General features: G+C 41.5%; 2 protein-coding genes and 1 pseudogene across 5 annotated transcripts; 1 reads left to right on the top strand and 2 right to left on the bottom strand.

The window, feature by feature from the left end:
• Window positions 1–2: 2 nt before the first annotated feature.
• Window positions 3–5040, bottom strand: pick1 (protein interacting with prkca 1). Of its 2 annotated transcripts, none has more exons than XM_028411690.1 (13): window positions 4900–5040; window positions 4350–4423; window positions 4116–4227; window positions 3898–4026; window positions 3157–3223; window positions 2884–2973; window positions 2750–2803; window positions 2604–2666; window positions 2034–2167; window positions 1754–1846; window positions 1615–1665; window positions 1364–1508; window positions 3–1078 (listed from the first exon to the last, which is right to left on the bottom strand). In XM_028411690.1, exons 2-13 carry the CDS (start codon window positions 4388–4390, stop codon window positions 819–821), a joined length of 1239 nt encoding a protein of 412 aa, XP_028267491.1. In that variant the 5' UTR covers window positions 4391–4423; window positions 4900–5040; the 3' UTR covers window positions 3–818. The 2 variants fall into 2 exon arrangements, with proteins under 2 accessions (XP_028267491.1, XP_028267492.1); XM_028411691.1 differs by having other exon boundaries at window positions 4815–5040.
• LOC114439629 (galectin-2-like) lies at window positions 3951–6504 on the top strand. Of its 3 annotated transcripts, none has more exons than XM_028411694.1 (5): window positions 3951–4053; window positions 5648–5721; window positions 5818–5897; window positions 6024–6195; window positions 6358–6504. In XM_028411694.1, exons 2-5 carry the CDS (start codon window positions 5713–5715, stop codon window positions 6502–6504), a joined length of 408 nt encoding a protein of 135 aa, XP_028267495.1. In that variant the 5' UTR covers window positions 3951–4053; window positions 5648–5712. The 3 variants fall into 3 exon arrangements, with proteins under 3 accessions (XP_028267495.1, XP_028267493.1, XP_028267494.1); XM_028411692.1 differs by lacking the exon at window positions 3951–4053 and adding an exon at window positions 4612–4683; XM_028411693.1 differs by lacking the exon at window positions 3951–4053 and adding an exon at window positions 4634–4663.
• An 822-nt stretch (window positions 6505–7326) lies between these two features.
• LOC114439679 (interferon-induced very large GTPase 1-like) lies at window positions 7327–20023 on the bottom strand (annotated as a pseudogene).
• Window positions 20024–20387: the final 364 nt, after the last annotated feature.

Below are 20387 nucleotides of genomic sequence, written 5' to 3' on the forward strand. Positions count from 1 at the left end.
ACTTCCAGTATTATTTGTTTTTATTTATGGTACAAACCAACAGTTACGTTGGGGTATTTTCAGCATCTTATACCGAGCCTACATCCAAATAAATCTACTTAAATTGCAGCCATTGCGCTGTATTCATTTATAAATCAGCTCAGTAGGTCCCTTTTATTACATTCCAGTTATTCAAGAAAAAAAATACAACAAACAAGAAAAAAAACAAGAGAGCAACGAGATTTGATACAATGCTGCCCCCTAGTGAATGTTTACAGAAGAGAATACATCTTAACTTTTAAATATAATTTGACAGACAAGAATAAATAAAGAGGAAATGATACCCTTTCCCTTTGTACACACATATATACACATAGTGTTTCCATCTTTTTTAAATTGCATGGTTACAGCTCTGTACGGGCTGGTGGAATGATGAACATAACACTTCATGTAGGAACAGACTCAGGTCAAGTAGGTAAGAGGAGCAGTAAACATTTGTTAAAACAGCCCGTAACCATTAGACTCCATTACACAAACAGCTTCAAGGCACACCGATTTAACCCCATGCATCTCACACACAATAAACTTTGCATCTCTTCCACTCCACTGAGGAGTGACTTTACGTTAACAGGAGGGTTATATGAAAAATAGCAGGATGTTTTTAAAGAGGCATTTGAGTGTATAAATTAATGCATAAAGTGAGTATTGATTTGAAAGAACCCCGCGCAGAAAACAACTGAAAGATACAGCATCACAGCAGCAATTATAAGTAGTATCTACCTTTGTAACAACAGTGTTATAACTGTAAAGAGTGTTGATGTTAAAGCACACACGCTCGCTCATTCATCATCGATCAGTTTCTCTGCACCGTTCTCTGCTTGTCTTTCTGTGCTGCTGCTTCCTCCTTCCTCTCCTCCTCTCTCATCCTCTTCGTCCTCGTCTGTGTAGGAGAACGACTGGCTGCCATAGTTGATCATGGTACGGGACAGGTCCACTTCGATGGGGAAGACGTCGGCCTCCTTCAGAACAGCGTAGCACTCGTCGTAGTAGTGCGACATACCGGAGACAAAACGCTGCAGCTGGAACACGATGTCCTGAACTGCAGACGGAAAAGAGAAGCAGACGTAAAGAACCTATGTCAAGTCATTAGTAGCGTGTTTAGACCAAGCAGGGACCGAGACAGTGCCAACTGCAGTTTCATGAGTGACCACTTGAGGCTGTTTAATTTTACAACATGTTTAACTACACAACACTTAAATGCAGCCTCAGATCTATAGCTGCCTGCTTACACATATGGTAGGCAGCCATTTTTATTAACTGTGTAGGGTCATGGGTGGTTGATTCTTTTACACATGGGGAGTGACGTGCATCAGCGGTAACTGACCATGTTTCTGATCCAGCAACTCTATCTTCTCCAGGACGTCCTTCCTCATTTTGGCGAAGCGAGCACGGGCTTCCTGACGACATCGAAGCACCAAGCGGTACTCATAGTTACCAGTGCTGACTCGATACAGAGGCTCTCCTATAGCCTGCGAGGAAGAAGAGGTTTCATGTGATGTGATCTGTGTAAGACAGAATTACCACGAAAGATTCTTTTGTTGTCGTTTTTCATACTGATTGAATTATCAGACTCACAATGCTGCTGTATTCTTCATCATCCATTTCCTTCACCTTTAGACAGTATGACTGAAAGACACCAGGAAGAGTTAATCAGCTGACTGATTGATCTCATGATGACACTATGATGATGAAGAGGAAGAACTCAGCGGCTCACCAGATATTCAAACTTCACGTCCAGGTACTTGCGGATGGTGAGCTTTGTGTCGGGTATGGCCTTGTGAAGATATGTGTTCAGGTCATGGAGCATCTGCATGACAGGAAGTCATTGATCAGAGAAGAAGATAAGTGGATTATTCTGTGGTCTCATCTAATAGATGGATAGAATAGAACAGTAACTTTAGATTTTAGGCTTGTCCCAAGAATAGACACAAACACAAGGGGTAAAAGTGCCCTGGATTAAAAATACCAGGATGATCCTTTGGTTCTGTCCTTACAGGTTTGATGGTCTTCAGCAGCTGAATCCCGTATTTCTCGATGTTGCGATGAGCATCAGCAAACTTCACAAACGCCTCGCTGGCTGCAGCCTGCGGCTCTCGTACCCCGATGACTGAAAACACATCTCCAAACGCTGAAAAACAACATCATCAAAGAGCTGTCAGGGAGAGCTGCACTGCGGCCAACGTAAAAAAAAAATGCTGCTGCAGGAAAGTAAGACTGCTACATGCGGCTTAAAAACATCATAACTCAACACACTGCTATCTGCTTAGCTGTGATGCTAACAAAGCTACATGTGCTGCAGGCAGTGAGGCATGTATGTAAACAATGGAGCTGAAGCAGCTCAAACTCTGTGATGACATCTGCGTACAGTAAGATTTCTGCATTATTCAGTAAGATATGTAGGCTAATTTACACCAGATATACACTAATGCCCAGACATCTGTGAGAGGCTGCTATCTCCCAATAAAATGGGCAAACTCATGTATCAGTTTGGGTCTCATTTAAACTGATACAAGTTCCGAGCTACTGAGGTGAACCGCTGTTGTTATTTCTGAGATACTGAATACCTCTGTGAGTTTGAGAAAGCTCAAAGAAAGCCCGCAGCAGTCTCTTCGTGTGCTCCATCAGTCCTGAAATCAACCAGAGGAACAATGAGACGAGATGAGTGTAACTGTCTCTAAAACCCTTTCAAGACTGATTCACTATTCTTTACCTTTGTAGAGCTCTGCTGTTTTCTCCAACTCCTCCAGTCTTTTGACAAGTCCATCTGTAGAGTAAGACATGTTCATCTACCATTCTAGATGAATAAACATGCAGTAACAACAACAACAATAATAATAATCTGACCGTTGCATAGGATAGCTCTGCTGAGGCCAAGTGCGTCTGCTGTGCCGGAGCTCATGTTCTCTACGAGGCGATGTTTAACCTTTTTCAGCACTGAAACACACAAAATGTGTTGAACACACATCACAGCTATGGAGTCGTGATGATGTACAAATGCAATGCATGATGTTACAATGCATTATACACATGAAGTTATGTAAACAGAGAGAGGTGCAGGCTGCCCTTTTGGTGCATTTTTATTTTATTTAAAAAAAATATTGATGGTGGATGTGATACCTATGTCCAGAGACTTCCCCTGTTTTGGGTCAGCTTGCAGCTTGTTGTAGTGGATTACTGCTTCTCCCTGAGAAAAATCAAATCAGACACAACACAATTAATCAGAGGCGCATTAATCAACAGGCATAAATATCCAGAGGAAATTACCTTGATAACATTTTAATATTAGGAGTACAAATACAAGGTGTTTTCACAGCACGTGTGCAAGGGTGAAAATCCCATGCAGCGCTTGCAGTGAAAAGGTAACAGTCTAATCCTTTAATTCCCACATTGAACTCTGTCTTTATTCCAGGAAGTCATGGAATTTTTTTCTGGGAGAGAACAAAAGATGTCAAAAACAACATGGCCACTCTGCGCTGGTGACGTTATGCTAAACTCTACAAGCTATTGTCCTGAACTCCAGCACAGTTTGGGAAGCTGGTGAAATCCCCACAGTCCAGCCGGACGATTCACAGACGTGGATCAGACTGGACCGTGGATGCAGGAAAGTAAGATGTCTTTTTACTATTTTTTTGACTTTTCTGCATGTATGTCTCAGATTTAAACTGCAATTGCACAGTGTTATACATGTAAGTTAAGGTTTTTGGAGCAACATGTAGTCTTTTTAGTGTTTTGACCACAGGAGGCCAGAACTGCATTTCAGTTGCAGAAGGAACTGATCGAAATCTAATCTCTTTCTGTAGCATCAAAGTAAATATTAAGCCACCTGATGTCCCACGTCCTTGTTTCATGTCTGCGTACCTGGACAGCTTGGATCATCTTGGCCACCTCCACCTTTGTCTTTCCCTTCACAGGTTTCCCGTTCACACCTGTGATTTCATCGCCAGCTGCCAGCGTCCCATCCAGCGCTGCAGGGGTGTTGTCAAAGACCTGTGAGGCAGCCGCACAAACACAAAGGTACTGATATTATTCCTCTGATAGTGGCACATGTTTGGTGTAAACAATCATTCTGTACCCACCTGGACAATGTAGAGGCATGGGCAGTACTGTGCCCCACCTCCGATGCTGATCCCAATCAGATTATTAGCATCTTTCTTCAGGGTCACAGTGCCAGGTACTGTTGGGATCCCCCTGTGGGACATTCAGAACAACAGTAAAGTAGTCAAAGTTTATATCAGAACACGAAGTCATGTTTTAAGGGTTTAATGACGCTTTTATAGATGAACAGATGATTTAAAAGAATGGCGACTCACAGTTTGTCCTCCTCCAAATCATAGTCCATGTCTGTGAACATTGCAGGACAGTGTGACTCCCGTCCCTGTAAAACCTTAAATAATCATAACAGAGGATTAATAATCATCATAATCATGAGATAACTGACGTGATGAAGACTATGAGCTACTAAATAACACCCTGATTTGCTGTGTTACCCTGGAATAAAAATGTTTATACAGTTTGGGTTTGGCATGATGCACAAAAACTGTGAACTGCAGCTGCTCTCCTAATGTCACTGCAGACGTTGTTGTACAACCACTGCTGAAGCTAGCTGGAGGAGCAGAAACAGCTGGTAACGTGCAGCGCATGCTCGTAAGAGATTAGCCAGCTGCATTCCTCTTAATTAGTATCAACAAACGAGGGGAATTAAATATGTTGACAAACATAACCAATGTATTGTGTTATTACGGTGACGGAAGCAAAAACAAAAGATGCTTGCTAACCTGTTAGCTGCTACCAAGGCTAGCAGCAGGTGCAATAATAGCTAACGTCCGCTCAGAAATGTTACGAAAACTGTTAAATATTTACCGTTAATACACGTCACACGAGTTCGTCATAAAAGTGTCACTTGGAGCGCAAAAAAATGCAAAATATATTTTTGAATCGCCCCTTTTATTCGTAATTATCTGGACTTCTGGGGCTACTGACAGCTATTTACTTTATTTTGTCACTTCCGGCAACAAGCGGAAGTTCTTCTTCTTTCTATTAATTTGGCAGCCTAGCGGAAGTTTAATTTTAAGAAACGACTTTTTATAGGATTCATGGTTAAAACCACCAAATCCACATTAATGTCTGGGAATAGTACAGATATTTACTAATGTAGACGTGTTGTGTTATGAGACAGCATAAAGTAAACGTCACATTTAAATAAGCATGAAACGTATTTTATCAAGCTTTTACTGCCCTCTAGTGGTGACAGTAAGAGTTGGCAATAGAAAAAAATATAATTGCCTCTAACTTATTACTAAATATTAAAACATCTAAAATGATTATAATCTAGTTTAAATCCTTAATGTCAGTAATGCTTAATTGTAGCCCTTTTATGTAATTATCTTACAACATTAAATTGTTTTCTTTACAGAGACACGGTCCGAGTGTGTGTATTGATCAGTAAGGTTGTTAATCCTATTTAAAGCACAAGATCAACAACAACAGGCTGTGTGATGCTAATGCTGATGATGATGATGATGATGATTGTATCACATGAGTAACAAAGGTCCAGTCATTGAGCCTTACTTTATAAGTGACTATCACACCACTCCTTTTTTGTCTCCAGAACAGCTGTGCCTGTATAAAACCATCCACCTACATCTTCTCCAGGACTATTTATCAGCATCCAACATGAGCATGGTAAGTTTGTGACACTACACATAGTAAGTTTGTTTCGTTACAAGCCTTTTATAATTAAATGATTCTCATCATCAAACAACACAATTGTGTTTTTAGGAACTTGAACTGAAGAATGTGGAGCTGAGAGCTGGAGATCAGCTGAAAATAAAGGGCACAATTATGCATGATGCTGAGCGGTAAGCCAACCACACATATTTATAGCAACCTGTAACCCAGTGAATTTAAATCTGTGCAGTCTTGCAGTAAATTTGCAGTTCATTTAAATCGTACGTTGAATACTGAAGCTGTGTGGTATCACTCAGGTTCCAGATCGACCTCGGCTGTGACTCGGACGACTTGGCGCTGCATTTCAACCCCCGTTTCCATGACGACACCGATGGAGCTGTTCTTGTGTGCAACTCAAAGACTGATGGCTGTTGGGGTGATGAAAAACGTGAAATACACAACCCCCTGCAGAGGGGTGCTGACGTGAAGGTGAGGGAACCAGGAGAAGATGTGTGTAAACTGTAGGATATGTATATTCAAAACACCCGGAACTTTGAGCCTACACTATCACTTGCTGCTGATATTTAACCATGCGGATAGTTTTGGTTGTGTTTGCTCTTTTTCTTCATGAGGACCTCTTCTATATCTCAGATTGTGCTGAAGCTGGTGGGAGACGTGTTTGAGGTGGAGCTCCCTGATGGACAGGAAGTCCAGTTTCCCAACCGTGTTGGTATGGACGTCATCAGCTACATCAGAATCAGAGGAGACATCAAACTGACCTGCTTCAAGATCTGCTGAGACAGCAAAGCTGGACCTAATGTGTGTAACAGATTCTACAATACATGGAAAATTCATCTTTGATTGAAAATGTCTAGAGGTAAAAAAATAAATTTAACAAGTTTAAATTAAAATGATCTTGGTTTGTTTTTTAGATTCCATTCTTTCGTGGCTTTGAAATATATTAGGTGCAAGAAGTGCATCATTTCATTTTATTACATGCCGAAAGAAAACATATAATAGAGGCATGCTTAGTTTCAAGTATTCAGAAGAATGTAGCATAAAAAATACTTATATTTCATGCTACATTCTTCTAAAGTTATTTATTATTATTATAATTTTCCTGCTGTAGTTAATCTGGAATATTCCGCTGTACAAACATGATTCTTCATAAATTATTGATAGGTCAGATGTAAATGTAGCATAATGAAGGGATAAAAAGTAGACAGACATCATGCACAGGATTCTTATAGAAAGCAACCACAGTGCAATTATTTAAAGATGATGAGTTGCTATAAGTTCATTAATCTCATTACGGTAACAAAATGTAAGAAAATACAGATAATTATGGAGAACTTGAATAAATCTGGTAGATTGTAGTTCTGTTTGCTTCACTTAGATCTGATAAAATAAATTGTAGAATCCACAGATGAAAGGAGAGCTCTTCTTTTTAATGAAGGAGTACAAGATAGGAGTTATCAATTTACATAACTGTCAATCAAAACAGTGACCTTACAATTAGTCATAAAACGTTTTTAAGGATATATAATTGAAAAAAACATTACATTACATTTAATGGCTAAAACTCAACATTACATGTGATGTCATATACTCAACATCCGTGCAAGTGTGTAATATTCCCTATTTAGCATTGTTACATTTACACTCACTATATTCTGGTTCTTTTGACTGAAAAGTGTTCATTAAAAAAAACATGTTTCCTGATGTCAGCCTGATCGACTGTGGTTTGATTCAACTGTTCACATATGATCATTAAATCAGTGTCTGTGTTTTGTTTTAAATGATTTTACCGTGTGAACAATCACATGATCAGTTATAATTCTGCTGGTTCACTCACAGTTTGTACATTTCATCCAGACTTTGAATAGCTTCTTCTTTTGTGTGTTTTCTCCACTCACTGGGAATTTCACCTTTGTCATAAAATTTGCATTCATAGTTTTCTTCCAGTTCTGTTTGGAATCGACACACAAACCACGTCCAGTATTTCAGTTTAGACTCACCAGGAGTAATTCTCCAGTTTGCATACCTCCCTCCAGCTGTTCTGTATATTTTATAAGGAACAGTGTGTTCTGAATCATGTTCAGGGTGAAAACTTCCATCACTTGCAACATTTGTTGTGCAGAACTCCACACTCATTATATCTGTGTCTTTGTAGTTATAACCGCTGACTGAAGCAGATCGATGAAAGGGGACACTGTGGTCTTCAGGGCTGTGATCTTTCAGGGTGTTGGTGCAAACAGCTCCACAGAATGGACATGTTTCCCAGCAGCAGTTACACAGCTGATCAATGAGGATTTGATCAGGACTCTGCCTGAAATCCTTCAGTTTAGTTAGTGAGAGGCGGCTCACCTCCTCCATGATGGGTTTAAGACCTTTCTCTATCTGCTCTTTAAGGAAGTCAAACTTTTCTATGTCTTCCACCCACATGTCTGTGCCTCCTTTCTGGTTTTTGACTGTTGCAGTAGATAAAGCTGTTCTGATGAGTTCACTGATGTCATCAACATTCTTCTTCAGTATATCCAGAACTTTACCTTTGTGTTCTCTGAGGATGTATTTCTCCACCTCTTCTTTTATGAAGGTCTCCACATAATTCTTTGGATGTTTGATGTAGGTGATAAAGGTTTTAAAATCCTCTTTCTCTGCGAGTGACTTCAGCACATGTTTCTCCAAGTCCAACCTGTTCCCACTGAATGCTGGGAAATTGCACTTCATCTCTCCAGCGACATTGATTGCAGTCTTGTTACAGACAGCTTCAATGGTGGAAACTCTCAGTTTCTCACAGATCATTTCTCCAAACACGACAGCAGAGGAGTTTCCTTTGCAGAAGCTTCTGAAGATGTTGTAATATTCTGTTTTCTTGCTGTTCAAGTAAGTGAGAGCATCGTTGTTCTTTTTGTATGTCCTGTGAGACTGTGAGAGGAAACTCTCTGCTCTGTCAAAAACATACAGGATGAGATCAACTCTAAACTCCTTTTTGAATGTGTATTTACTTTTTGATTCAAACTCTGTCACTTTCTCTTGAACTTTTTTGGCAGCTTCCTCTAAGTAAGCTGGACTGTAGCCTCTTGTTGCTACAGGCTTGGACTTAATCACACAAAGGACTGTTGTGCCACATCATTTATGAGACATCTAATCTGTTGTTGGTCCTCAAACTTTAAAAGTGTCTTTGAGCCAAATGCCGTTTGTGCAGCTCTGAATGCAGCTTGGACGACATTTGTGTCTTGGGGTCTTCTGTGGATTATATAATCAGAGTAATCTCCAACACATGATATCGTTCTGTATCTACCACTCCTTTTGGATTCATATATGACAGACCATTCTGCACCAAGCACTTGAAGGATCAACATCTGGTCTTCTTTCAAGTTGATGTCACTGATGGGTTTTGTATTTCCAGTTAGTTCAGTGACCCATTGACTCCAAACAGAGTCAAACTGCTTTTTCAGCTCCTCTTCATCTGTTGCTTTGCCTTCTAACTGGTGAGCGAGCTCTATGCTTTTTTGCAGCAGTTTGTTCTCAAACTCTGTCTTCTTCTCATCCATCTTTTTACGAGCATTTTTCTGCTCAATAACTTCATCCAGTTTTCTTTTCACTTCTCTCACCAGTTCTTCATGAAACTCCTTGATTTTGGTTTCAAATCGGCCTCGCCACTGAACCAAGATTTCTTTGTCACTGTTCTCCTCAAAGTACTTTGTCATGTCTGTTTTGATGTTTTCATATGTTTCTCTCACTTCTTGATAAAGGTCACTGAGATTAACCCTCTCTTGTTTCCCATTTTCAATTCTGATATGAAGCTGGTTTTTAACAGTCAGCATGTGGCTCCTCAGGGTCCAGGTCCAGTTTTCATACTGGACCTCCAGCTTTCTGTATGTTACAATTTCCAGTGTGTTTTTGAAGCATTCATCAGGGCGTTCCACAGGTCCTGGATTTTGCTCTTGAAATGTGAGAGACGGATTCCATCAGACTGTGAAGCCTTAGACAGGATGATGTTCTTCAGTTCTTGGACACTCTCACTGTAACCTGGATTTGGAGGTGCCATCGGTGGACTTCCCTCCCATAACTGAGCAAGGTATTTCACATCTGTTTGCACATCAAATTTAATGACGTCACTGAAGCACTCTGCATTACAGGCCTCCTCTTTGGCTGCGAGTTTAGCCATCTGGTCCAGTTTTTCCTGCAGGCGTCTCCTTCCCTCCATGTTTTTCTCTGCAGCTGTGATATCTGTCACATTCTGGTGAACAAACACACAACTTGGGGAAAGTTTCACTTTCTTCATCCTCATGAAAGCCTGAACGATAACTTGCAGAACATCCAGCATCTCAGCTGGATTCTCACCAAAGATGTTGATCAGGGTCAAGTTTCCCAGACCAACAACAAATGTTGCCAGTTCATTGTCATGGTGTAGAGTGGTGTTACCTGTCAACTCCAGAGCACGCAGCCCTTCAGTGTCCACCACTAGAATGTAGTCAAACTTGAAGTCTTTCTGGATTTCTTCTGAGACTTTGACCAGCTGCATGAAGGCCCCTCTGGTGCACCTGCCAGCACTCACTGCAAACTGCAGACCAAACATGGCGTTCAGCATTGTTGACTTTCCACTGCTTTGTACACCCAAAACTGACAACACAAAAACTCTCTGGTCCCCCAGTTTCTTGATGACTTCATCTAAAAGACTAGAGATCCATGTTAAAGGAACATGGCCTGCATCACCATCCATCAGCTCCATCATGTGTCCTGATATCATCAGATCTGCAGCCAGCTCAGGGTATTTAGACCATTCAGGTCGTCTGCTGGTTGTTTGTCTCCCCTCAGATTTATGGGCTTCAAAGATCTGTCCCATTTCTCTAAAGATGTGCTCCAAGCCAAAGGTGGCCGGCTGCAGTTTTTTAGATATTTGTTCAAGTTCTTTTTGTTTGTTCATGAACTCATCAGATTTGTTATGTTTGTTCTTCAGATCCAAGATCTGAGACCAGATTTGATCATAGCTTTGTAGAATTGAAGAGAGATAATCTGTGGAGAGACCATCTATGAAGATCTGAGTCCATTTCAGGAAGTACTCTTTCTCCTCTAATGACAAAGACAAGAGACTTTCAGTGAATGACTTCATCAGTTCACTACAGGAAGCAGTGCGTTGTTGTTGTCGGATTTGTTTCAGTTGTTGTTGCTTCTGACTTTTTTCCTTCTCAATGTTTCCTCTGAGGTGATACAGTTCTTTCATTATTCTGCTCCACTCGTGCCACAGTTGGCCTTGACAGGGGAGAAATCTGTCTTTGATCTTTGAAATATCCATCCCTTGAAGCAAGTTTGATATTTTCATTGCAGCCTCTTTCCCTTTTTGGCAGACTGAGTCATCTTCATCCACTCTGATTCCAGAGACTTCTGCCATAGATTCAAGCTGGAAGGATGAATGTGGTCCAGACAAAATCTTTCTAAGAATTCCTTTCAGTTTTCCAGAAATATCTGGTTGGGTTCTGTCTCTCAAACCCATTTTGTATTTTCCTGGTTTGACCTGAACTGCATCACAGTCATCACCAGCACTCAGAATGATGAGTGGCTTCTGGGACTCTAAAAGTTCTGAGATGACTGCAGTACTGTTGTGGCTTTTTTCCAGAGTTGGTACAAGAACAACATTAACTGAAGATTTTTCAGTCAGTATTTCTCGCTGTTTTTCATTCAGCAGAGCATCTCCATGAAGATTACAGAAGGCAGTGCAGTCAGTGAAGGAATCATCAGGTTTTCCAGCAGGGCAGTACCAGGCGATCTCTGCCACTCCATCCATCAGGTGATGAGTTTTGGTGCTCCCTGGGCAGTTTCTGTGGAAGAAGGTGCTGTGACGGTCGTTGATCAACGAGTTCATGAGCTGTGATTTAGACAGAGACAGTGAACCCAGACGGAAACATGACACCATGGGTGTCTGAGCTTTGTAGATGGGCATGCTGTTTGTGGTGACAGATTTTGGATCATCTTGGATTCTTCTTATCTTCCATGTTTTGATGATTTGTCTGAATGTCCACAGAGGACATGTGAGTTCCTTTGTGAGTGGGTCATGAACAAGGAGAGGTAAGGCGTACTGACACTGTGAGAGCTTTGTGATCATCTGCTGCTTAAGGAAGCTGTCTGAGCAGTGAAATACTGCCATTTGAACATCCAGTGGATGCACATCATTCTGTTCAAATTGATCAGAGGCTGCAGTGGTGCTAAACAGAGCATCAAAATCATCTGTGTCATCAAAGTCTGGATCAGACTGTGAGATACCTGCATCGGGACTTTCTCTTCGTACAGGAATATATCTGGCTCTGTAGTCTAACCTCATTAACATGTGAAGAAAAGTGTGAGCTAGGTCCTTCTCAGATGTGTCATGACTCTGTTTCATAGGTGGAGTAATTTTAAGAAAGTCTGCTGGTGACATCTTCTGTTGATATTGTTCTTGAAGATGAAGTCTGCTGAGCAGAGTTTCAATTTCTCTTTGATGGTCTGTTTTAAAATTTATAATATTTTCCAATGACTTCCAGCGCTTTTCTTGGCTTTGACGAAAGAAAAAATCCATATTGAAGGTACCTGCAGGACAGCAATGAATCCCATATTACCAAATTACACATCAATGCACGGTATGGGAAAAACTTCAATTCTTGTCATATATTTTGGATAACAGTCTATTGAGTAATAAATGAGAAAGTGTACGAATAAGACGTGTAAACAAACCAACATTTGTTAGATATCCCACATTTTAATGACAAAACAAAAGTCTTTCTGTAAAGAGTCTTAAAGTCTGCAGAAACAATCACTGGCTGTCCTCTGCTCTCTCTGGAGTCAGTTTAACATGTATCACCTGGAGGACCTGTCTCTATAACAAAGCCACTACTTCTCATCTCATTTCAGAACATTAAGGACATCACTATAGACAACATTACAAGAACTTAACTGCTCAAACAAAATCTGATTATCACTCTGCCCCATTCTGCTTTATTGAAGGTAAGACCAAGTCTTTGTTCTCTCTCCTCAACAAAATTGTCCAACCTAGATTCCCCACCCCCACATCTGTACTCAACTGACACCTGTAACTCCTTAATGCTGTTTTTCAAAGAGAAAATTCACAAAATCCATCAAGTCCCCACCTCCCAGGTGCTTCAGAACTGCAGCTTCAACTCATTACTGAAAAAAAGGTCTAGATCAGGGGTCTCAAAGTAGCGGCCCGCGAGCCGGTATTTTGTGGCCCCCCACTTGACATCAAAGTTTAGTGTTAGTGTGGCCCGCACATTTTTCTCACACGCACTTGTTGTCCTGTGCATTTTATTTTTATTATTAATTGCCCGTCAGTATTTCTCTGATATTTAGTTTGAATTTTTTTGAGGAGTGGCAGCCTCCGTTCTGCTCGGCGGTGTCTGTTGGACAGTTCTCAGCAGCCTAGCCATGCTGGTGTGTTGACGGTGTGTGTTTTCAGGTGCGGCGTGATCTCAGTGCGCATGTAGCAGTGCTCCGTCAGAATATAGTCCCAGAATGGATCAAACTAGGAGACTGCCACGTGTTAATCAGCATTTCCATTTGTGCTCGCTGTGAATACGCAGCTCACATGAAGCACTTGGAGTTTCTTTCTTTCTTTTTAATCAGGATGCTGGTTGAATGGAACACATGTTCTCAGTAGCTGCCCTCACTGTGAACAAGCTGCGCACACGCCTGACTCCTGACATGTGTCTGTGTGAGGGGCCAGTGAACAACGTATTTTCATGTTAAAGCAGCTGGACATGTTTTATTTAATTTCTATTCACAATAGATTTTGTTATACTAGCCTACATAAATGTCATTGTCTGTACTGTATCCCCAATGGTACAGCAAATCACTCATTAAGGAATATAAGTATAAATAAATAAAGAACATAAGTTTATTTAGTAAACGATGTTTAGATTTTAGTCTTAGTGAAGGGAGGGAAATTCAGGCCCAGGAAAATCACCTCTTATCAATTCGATCGATAAGGTCATTCAACTAACGATTATTGAATTAATCAATAATTTGCATCCCTATTCTGACCTGTTATTAATAAAGATTGAGACAATTGGACCAGTTGTACTTTTTTGGAATATTTGAAACCCTTTTTTTTTAATGCGGCCTTAATGTGGCCCAGCTTCACCCAGACTATACCCCCAGCGGCCCCCCGGGTAAGTTGACTTTGAGACCCCTGGTCTAGATCAATGTAACTTCAATAACCTCTGCCCCATTTCTATTCTACTCTTCATCTCCAAAATACTTGAGAAAATAGTTTCTAATCCATTCCACTCCCATCAAAATAGCCTCTATGAACAGTAGAACACTGGTTTCTGGCCCTGCCATAGTACAGAACCTGCTCTCTTAAAAACCACCAATGACCTTCTTCTGGCAGCTTCTGTTCACTCACTGTTCTCATCCTCATTGACCTGAGTGTGGCCTTTGACACAATTTCTCACCCCAATCTCCTTAATAGATCACCTTCCACTGACATCACTTGCACCCTTAGACTGCTTTCACTCATTTATCTCAGGCCACACTCAGTTCATCCATCCTAACCCTAATCCTCTTCTGTCACTTCAGGTGTGCCTCATGTAGGGCTCTGTCTTCGGGCCCCTCCTCTTCATCACACACCTCCTTCACCTTGGCATTATTTTCTGTCAATGCAATATTCGTCTCCACCTCATGACACCCAGCTCTACCTGTCTAGCAAACCAAATTCCAGTCTCCCACCTGTCCTGCCTCACTAGCTAATCATCTAATATAAAATCATGGTTCACCTCACACTTCATAACAATAAACTGTGATAAATCCTTCTTATGAACTCATTATCATTTTATGGTAATCCCACATCAATACTATTACCTGGTCTGTATATTTCTATCTATGCAACATCGTCTATTATTAAAAACACTCCAGAATCTGTATATAAATATGAATAGAGGCAGTCATTCTTTAGAGCAAAGAAGGAAATTGTAGCAGGTAATAACAAAGATCATATATTTTGATGTGTTTCTACTTTTGTTTTTCATATTTTTATCTTTGTCCATTTTAATAAGAAACAACTGAAACATTAGAAATACTTTAGAAACTGAAAAGTTAAATCCATAGATCTAAATTCAAGCTGTAGTAAGACCCACCTGTCCTGCCGCTTTCCTCTTTGTAGGATTTGTGGTCCAGGTCTTCCTGCTGCTCTTCATTCTCATCACACATCAGTCTGTAGCAGCTGGGATTGTTTTCAGCGACCATGACGTCTATTTTTTCTAACAGAGTCATTATCTCTGATTCATCCATCATACTTCTTGTACATGTGTGGTATCTTTTTTCAGTAAAAGTGCTGTGACCTTTCAGGTCTCTCAGCGCACATTTACATTTTTCATCAGACTTACGAGTCACAACTGTCATCATATAAGAAAGACTTTCTTTCCCAACAGCCTTTTCTAACCACTGCACTCCTGATCTGTACTGACGGTTGTGCAGACCATTTGATATCAGTAGGAGAAAGGCATGAATTGGTTCATTTAATGGGATTTGGTCAATGTTTGGTAAACCAAGCATGTTAATGACTGAGATGTGTCGACCACACAAATCATACAGCTTGGATGAAAGTCTGACCACATGTGTTTGGTCTTCATGGTCAACTAAGAGGTTTTTGGATCCAAACTTGATGGTACTGGTTTCACCAAGTAACACAAGTGTGAGCTCAGGCTTCACTGCAACAAACAAAAGAACAGAGAAACTTTTCATCCCTGCAGCAATCTGTTAGCATTGTCAGTAGTTGTAGAAGTAGTTAACCATTATTGTTCCTTTATTGTTCCATTATTATTACCTTTGTTGCTAGTCACAGATTTTTCTTTAGATTTCCCTCCACCTCCAGATGCTGTGTCTTCCATCTTATCTGCTCTACAAATCACAAATTCAGTAAACATTACAAATAAATCATTTCATGCATTATGTACAGTTTACAAACCACCTCCACTCATCTGTGCAAGACCTGTTAATATGTATACTGTTATTTGATTCTATTGTATATTTTACTGGTAGTTTATTTTAACAAGTTAGGGAAGAACGACATATACAATATGTACAGTGGGTACGGAAAGTAACGGCCGCTGAACGCATTCTCATTGCGTTGTGGTCTAAAATGCCAAAGTACATTTCAGTTCTTTGTATCACAATAAATTTACTCTCACTCAGCCACCTGAGTCTCTCCTGATTGAAATACAGTGGGTACAGAAAGTGTTTACTCTTTGTTATATTGCAGCCATTTGCTAAAATCATTGAAGTCCATTGCTTTTCCTCATTAATGCTCCATGATTGAAGGGCATTATAAAAACAGCGCGCAGCATCCAGTCTGAACTGGCATCAGGCTATAGTGCTCTGTCTTGTATTAACGGTAAGAGTTGTGTTTTTTCTCATTTGTGGAGGTTTTTAGTTAATCCTTTGTTAATAGAAAATAAAAACTGTGTCTATCCTGAGCCTGTGGTTGGATTAATCACACACACTCCATAGTACGAATATGAATGACACGGATGTTGGTATCACTTTGGGCTGCCACTTTTTTTTTTTAACCACTCGGCTTTCCGTGAGACTCTTTGTAGCAATTTGATGAGTTTTTCCTCCCTGCCGTCAAGGCACATGGAGGGGTATAGCAACATTGAGGTTTGCTCTTTTAGGTGTTTGATGACATGTGACCTCTGCCCTGACTGTTGATTCACTCAGTGATGCATATTTTGTTCTATTGGCTACGGTAGGAAGTTTTTACTTGTGCAATTCCAGTGTGATGGCTTCAGGGATGGACAGTGACCATGTGGAGTCTGTCCTGGAAGAGGCTGTTCTGCCTGGTCAGGATCTGCTCCTAAGCTGGCAGAGGGGGAACTCTGGGAAACTGAAGCTGGAACAGGTCTATGATCCCAGAGTGGACCTCCTGCAGCAGCAACTTCACAAGATGTGTAAGACCATGGATGTCATGGCAGCAGCCCAGCAGAGGCTGCTGGGGAGACAGGCCCCCCCTGTCTGCAGATTCTCACCCTGATGCTGTCTCTTGGGCAGCATCTGCATCAGACTGACAGTTCTGATTGTGGCTCCTCCTCTGCTCTGCTGGATGGTTGTGGAGAAGACCATGGCGTGCCTCTACTATGGCCTCTAGGCTGGCAAACACTAATGCCCTTCTGTTGGTGTATCTGGAGGGGCCGGTTCAGGATCTGGACTCAGAGCCCCATTGATCTGCATCTTGAAATGGCCAAGGTCATGGATACAGTAGTTCAAAGCTCTGGTTGGCTCAGCTCATCATAGCTAGGTGCCATATTTGGCTGAGCCAGTCAGGGTTATCTGATGGTGAGCAGGCTATGGTCATGGGGGCCAGTATTCCACCCGGTCAGGTTTTTGGCCCATCAGCTGGACGTGCCAGCTGCGCCTCACACTGGCAGTTTAGCAACAAAGAACGTAAGCAAGCAAAGATGGACTGCTCTTTGCTACACCAATAAAACATCACAGTGAAACAAATTCATGTTTGCACCCAGTGCACCCAGATGCAGCCCCGGTCGCCCGGGGGCGGCATCACACAGGGGGCGGCACGAGCAGTTGGAAAAAAAATCATCTGTGCGGCCGTTTTCTAGAATCTATAGTATATTATCGATCACTGTGTGGAGAATTGGCAAATTAGCGCCCCCTGCAGCTGCAGGCGCCCCTGACGCTGTGTGAGAAGGGGAGGGGGGCAGCTCACCTCTGGGTCTCCAAACGGAATGACAGGGAGAGAAGGAGGGAGGTCTCACTCTGTCCTGATAGCGTGCGTCACTGCGTGTTTGTGTATAGCAGCGTGAATGATCCGAAGGAGTGAGAGGTCTTACCGTTAAGAAAAAAAGTACATCAGTATATTATGAAATATAATATAATAATATGAAGTAGTTGCGATTTCCTGCGGATTGTAACAGGTTGTTAAACTATTTTACCTACAGAAGTAAACACTTAATGACTATTTCAGAGACAGATTCAACAAAAACTCGGTGACAAACAGAAACTAATTCCAAGTGAAACAACAGTTTTGTCAAACATACTGGTGCTACTACACTAACAGCCTCCATATCTGAGGCCTTCTCTCATATACAGGGACAAAAAACTGGCAAATCCCCAGAAAAATGAACCAAACTGCTTAATGCAGATAATACTGAAACACTAAAAATACTAACTTACAAAAAGATGCATGTGTTTATTTTTATTTGCTTATAAAACTGCTGAATTCACAACAAACCTTGTGGATGTGTTTATAATGATGCGCTGCCTTATCTGCTACATCAGTGTTTCCCTGTTCATATAATGCTCCACTGTGTCCTGACGGTCCATCACATGTATTTTATTCTTGCTGATAAGAATAGGAGCAGGTGGCTGTGCACTGGCTCAACGAGGCTGAAGCTAGCAGGCTAACAGGAGCTAACCTGGCCTCATTATAATATGGGTTAATGCTGAAAACAACTCTAACTCTCCGTGTCTTTGTTGGGAATCTCCTCATGTCCATTGTGTGTGGGGAGGGAGCAGAAAAGGCAACAACATGTCATCAGACAAATAAGACCGTCTACTGTAACTGGAAGTAAACAGTAGTTTCCTCCCAACTTTTCTAAGTTGATTTAACATCAACCTAACGTCACCTGGGGCCATGTGACAAAGCAGTCAGGCTTCAGCATGAGCTGGACTTTGTGGGATGACACTGACGTCACCTCCTCCAGCTTCGACCAGCACTGACGGTTCTCTTTGCTGTGTTTTACGCTCACCCGAAGAAAGCCACTGGCTTTGTTAGGTCCGTTACCAAAGTAACGGTATTGCAGCGCTGTGGTAACCAGGAAAACATGGAGTGGATTTCAGCGGTGAGGTTATTCTCTTATGAACCAAGTGGAACGGAGTTTTTCACGAGCAATCGAAACCGCGTTAGCTGGAGTTTCCTACTCCCTAAATGTGGGGGGGTCCAAACGAGCCGTTTTAAAATCTGGGGGGGACATGTCCCCCTCTGATAAAATGGTAGCGACGCCTATGCATTCATATCACATTTCGCCAGTACTTAAAACGTCGTTTTTATGTCATACGCCACAGAAAACGTTGTTCTCACGTCATACGCCATACGGCGTTTTCACAGTTTAAGGAGGTCGGTGCTGATCAGTGCGGTCCGTCCTTCTTCTCTGCTGATAGGCTGATAAAGAGTGAACTAGTGGCTGAGCAACTTATGGGGCGGAGATCATTAGAATATTAGAAAACGGCGTACGACGTTAAACTGTGAAAACGCCGTATGGCGTATGACGTGAAAACAGCATTTAAAGTACTGGCGAAATGTGATATAAATGGCTTGCGATAATTTTTTCCAACTGCTCGTGCCGCCCCCTGTGTGATGCCGCCCCGGGCGACCGCCCGGTCTGCCCGTGCCCAAAACCGCCCCCTGCCTATTAGTAGTACAACTGTTCTCCCAAAACATCTTTAAAAAACAATCATTGAGTCCAGTTGTCTTAAACTCTTGGAAATATCATGTAAATGTTGAGCTTAACTTAGAGGGCCATACTAGTGAGTAGGGGATCCATGCAAATATATTATTTAACAGTTGTTTAAAAGACTAGAAAAAGGTACCGGATTGGAATAGGTATCTGCATTTTTTGAAAACTGGTCTCATACCCTACTCTCAATTAATGTCACCTACGACGTCTCTTGAGAAAGGGGTCAATCTTTGCTGCATCTTAATACTGCATGGTAAAAAAGAGAGTGGTAGCTGGGTCAGACAGGACTGTGAGACAATAATAGCCTACAAGCATCATACAGCTCCCATGTAACTTTGTTAAGAATGCAATGCTAGCTGCTGTTTGGCTTCACTAATTCACTGTGATGCAAAGTTCTTCACATTTACTGCCTCACCTTCAGACTGCTCCTTCCCAGATAACGTCTCCTTAGCTGTCTCCAGTCGTCCTAGGTAGCGTACCACCGTGTTGTTCATTCTGTTTCAAAGGCGCCATTTTGTACACATCACCTCTCTCCAAATACTGTGAGGGATGAAATGTGATTTTAGAAAAAGTGTTACATCCCCCACAACCCCCACGGCTGCAACACCACGTTTCTGTGTCTGACCTGCCTCGGCCTAACCCTTTTGTACTTTTGCCTTGTTGGATTCACCTGTGAATATTAAACCCTGTTTTGCACGAACTACTCTGCCCTGTATTTTGAGCCCAAACTTTAGAGCAATGCTGGAAAGAACAGTCACTTCCCCTCTACACATGCTGAAATTCAATCCGTGTTGAAGTGAACTAAGACAGTGTTGTTGTATAAACTCACCTTTTGTGGTGGATGTCCTCGGTGCTGTCTGGTCTGTGTGTGAACAGCCTGCTTCCAGTCCTCTTGTACCATGTAATGATCTGTGGGCTGCATTGGTGCAATAAGGTGATAAGAGGGCTGTAAAATGTACAAGTTAGTAAAAATGAAAGTAAAAAGATTTCCAGGAAAATCATGAGTTTGAATAGTTACAGATGAATTTGCCCAAAGCATTGCTGCCAGTGATGGCCCCTTACCTTATTTAAACTTGTTGAATATTTATGCCAACTTTTAGGAAGTTAAATCCTTACATCCACACATTGAACAGCAGCAACTTGCACAAAGAATATTTATTATAATAACAAGTGTGATAGATGTAAACACACAGTTCACAGCAAAGTTAATTTAGT

Source organism: Parambassis ranga, chromosome 8, assembly GCF_900634625.1.
Source record: "Parambassis ranga chromosome 8, fParRan2.1, whole genome shotgun sequence".
NCBI lineage: Eukaryota > Metazoa > Chordata > Actinopteri > Ambassidae > Parambassis > Parambassis ranga.

Bases quoted from the DNA above. Each gene is read 5' to 3' on its own strand.
- pick1 (XM_028411690.1), bottom strand. From the start codon at position 4,390: ATGTTCACAGACATGGACTATGATTTGGAGGAGGACAAACT. The intron at 3,224-3,897 runs GTACGCAGACAT...GATTTTTCTCAG, and splicing joins AGATGATCCAAGCTGTCCAG to GGAGAAGCAGTAATCCACTA. The intron at 2,974-3,156 runs GTATCACATCCA...TGTGTGTTTCAG, and splicing joins GGGGAAGTCTCTGGACATAG to TGCTGAAAAAGGTTAAACAT.
- LOC114439629 (XM_028411694.1), top strand. The intron at 5,898-6,023 runs GTAAGCCAACCA...GGTATCACTCAG, and splicing joins ATTATGCATGATGCTGAGCG to GTTCCAGATCGACCTCGGCT. The intron at 6,196-6,357 runs GTGAGGGAACCA...TCTATATCTCAG, and splicing joins AGAGGGGTGCTGACGTGAAG to ATTGTGCTGAAGCTGGTGGG.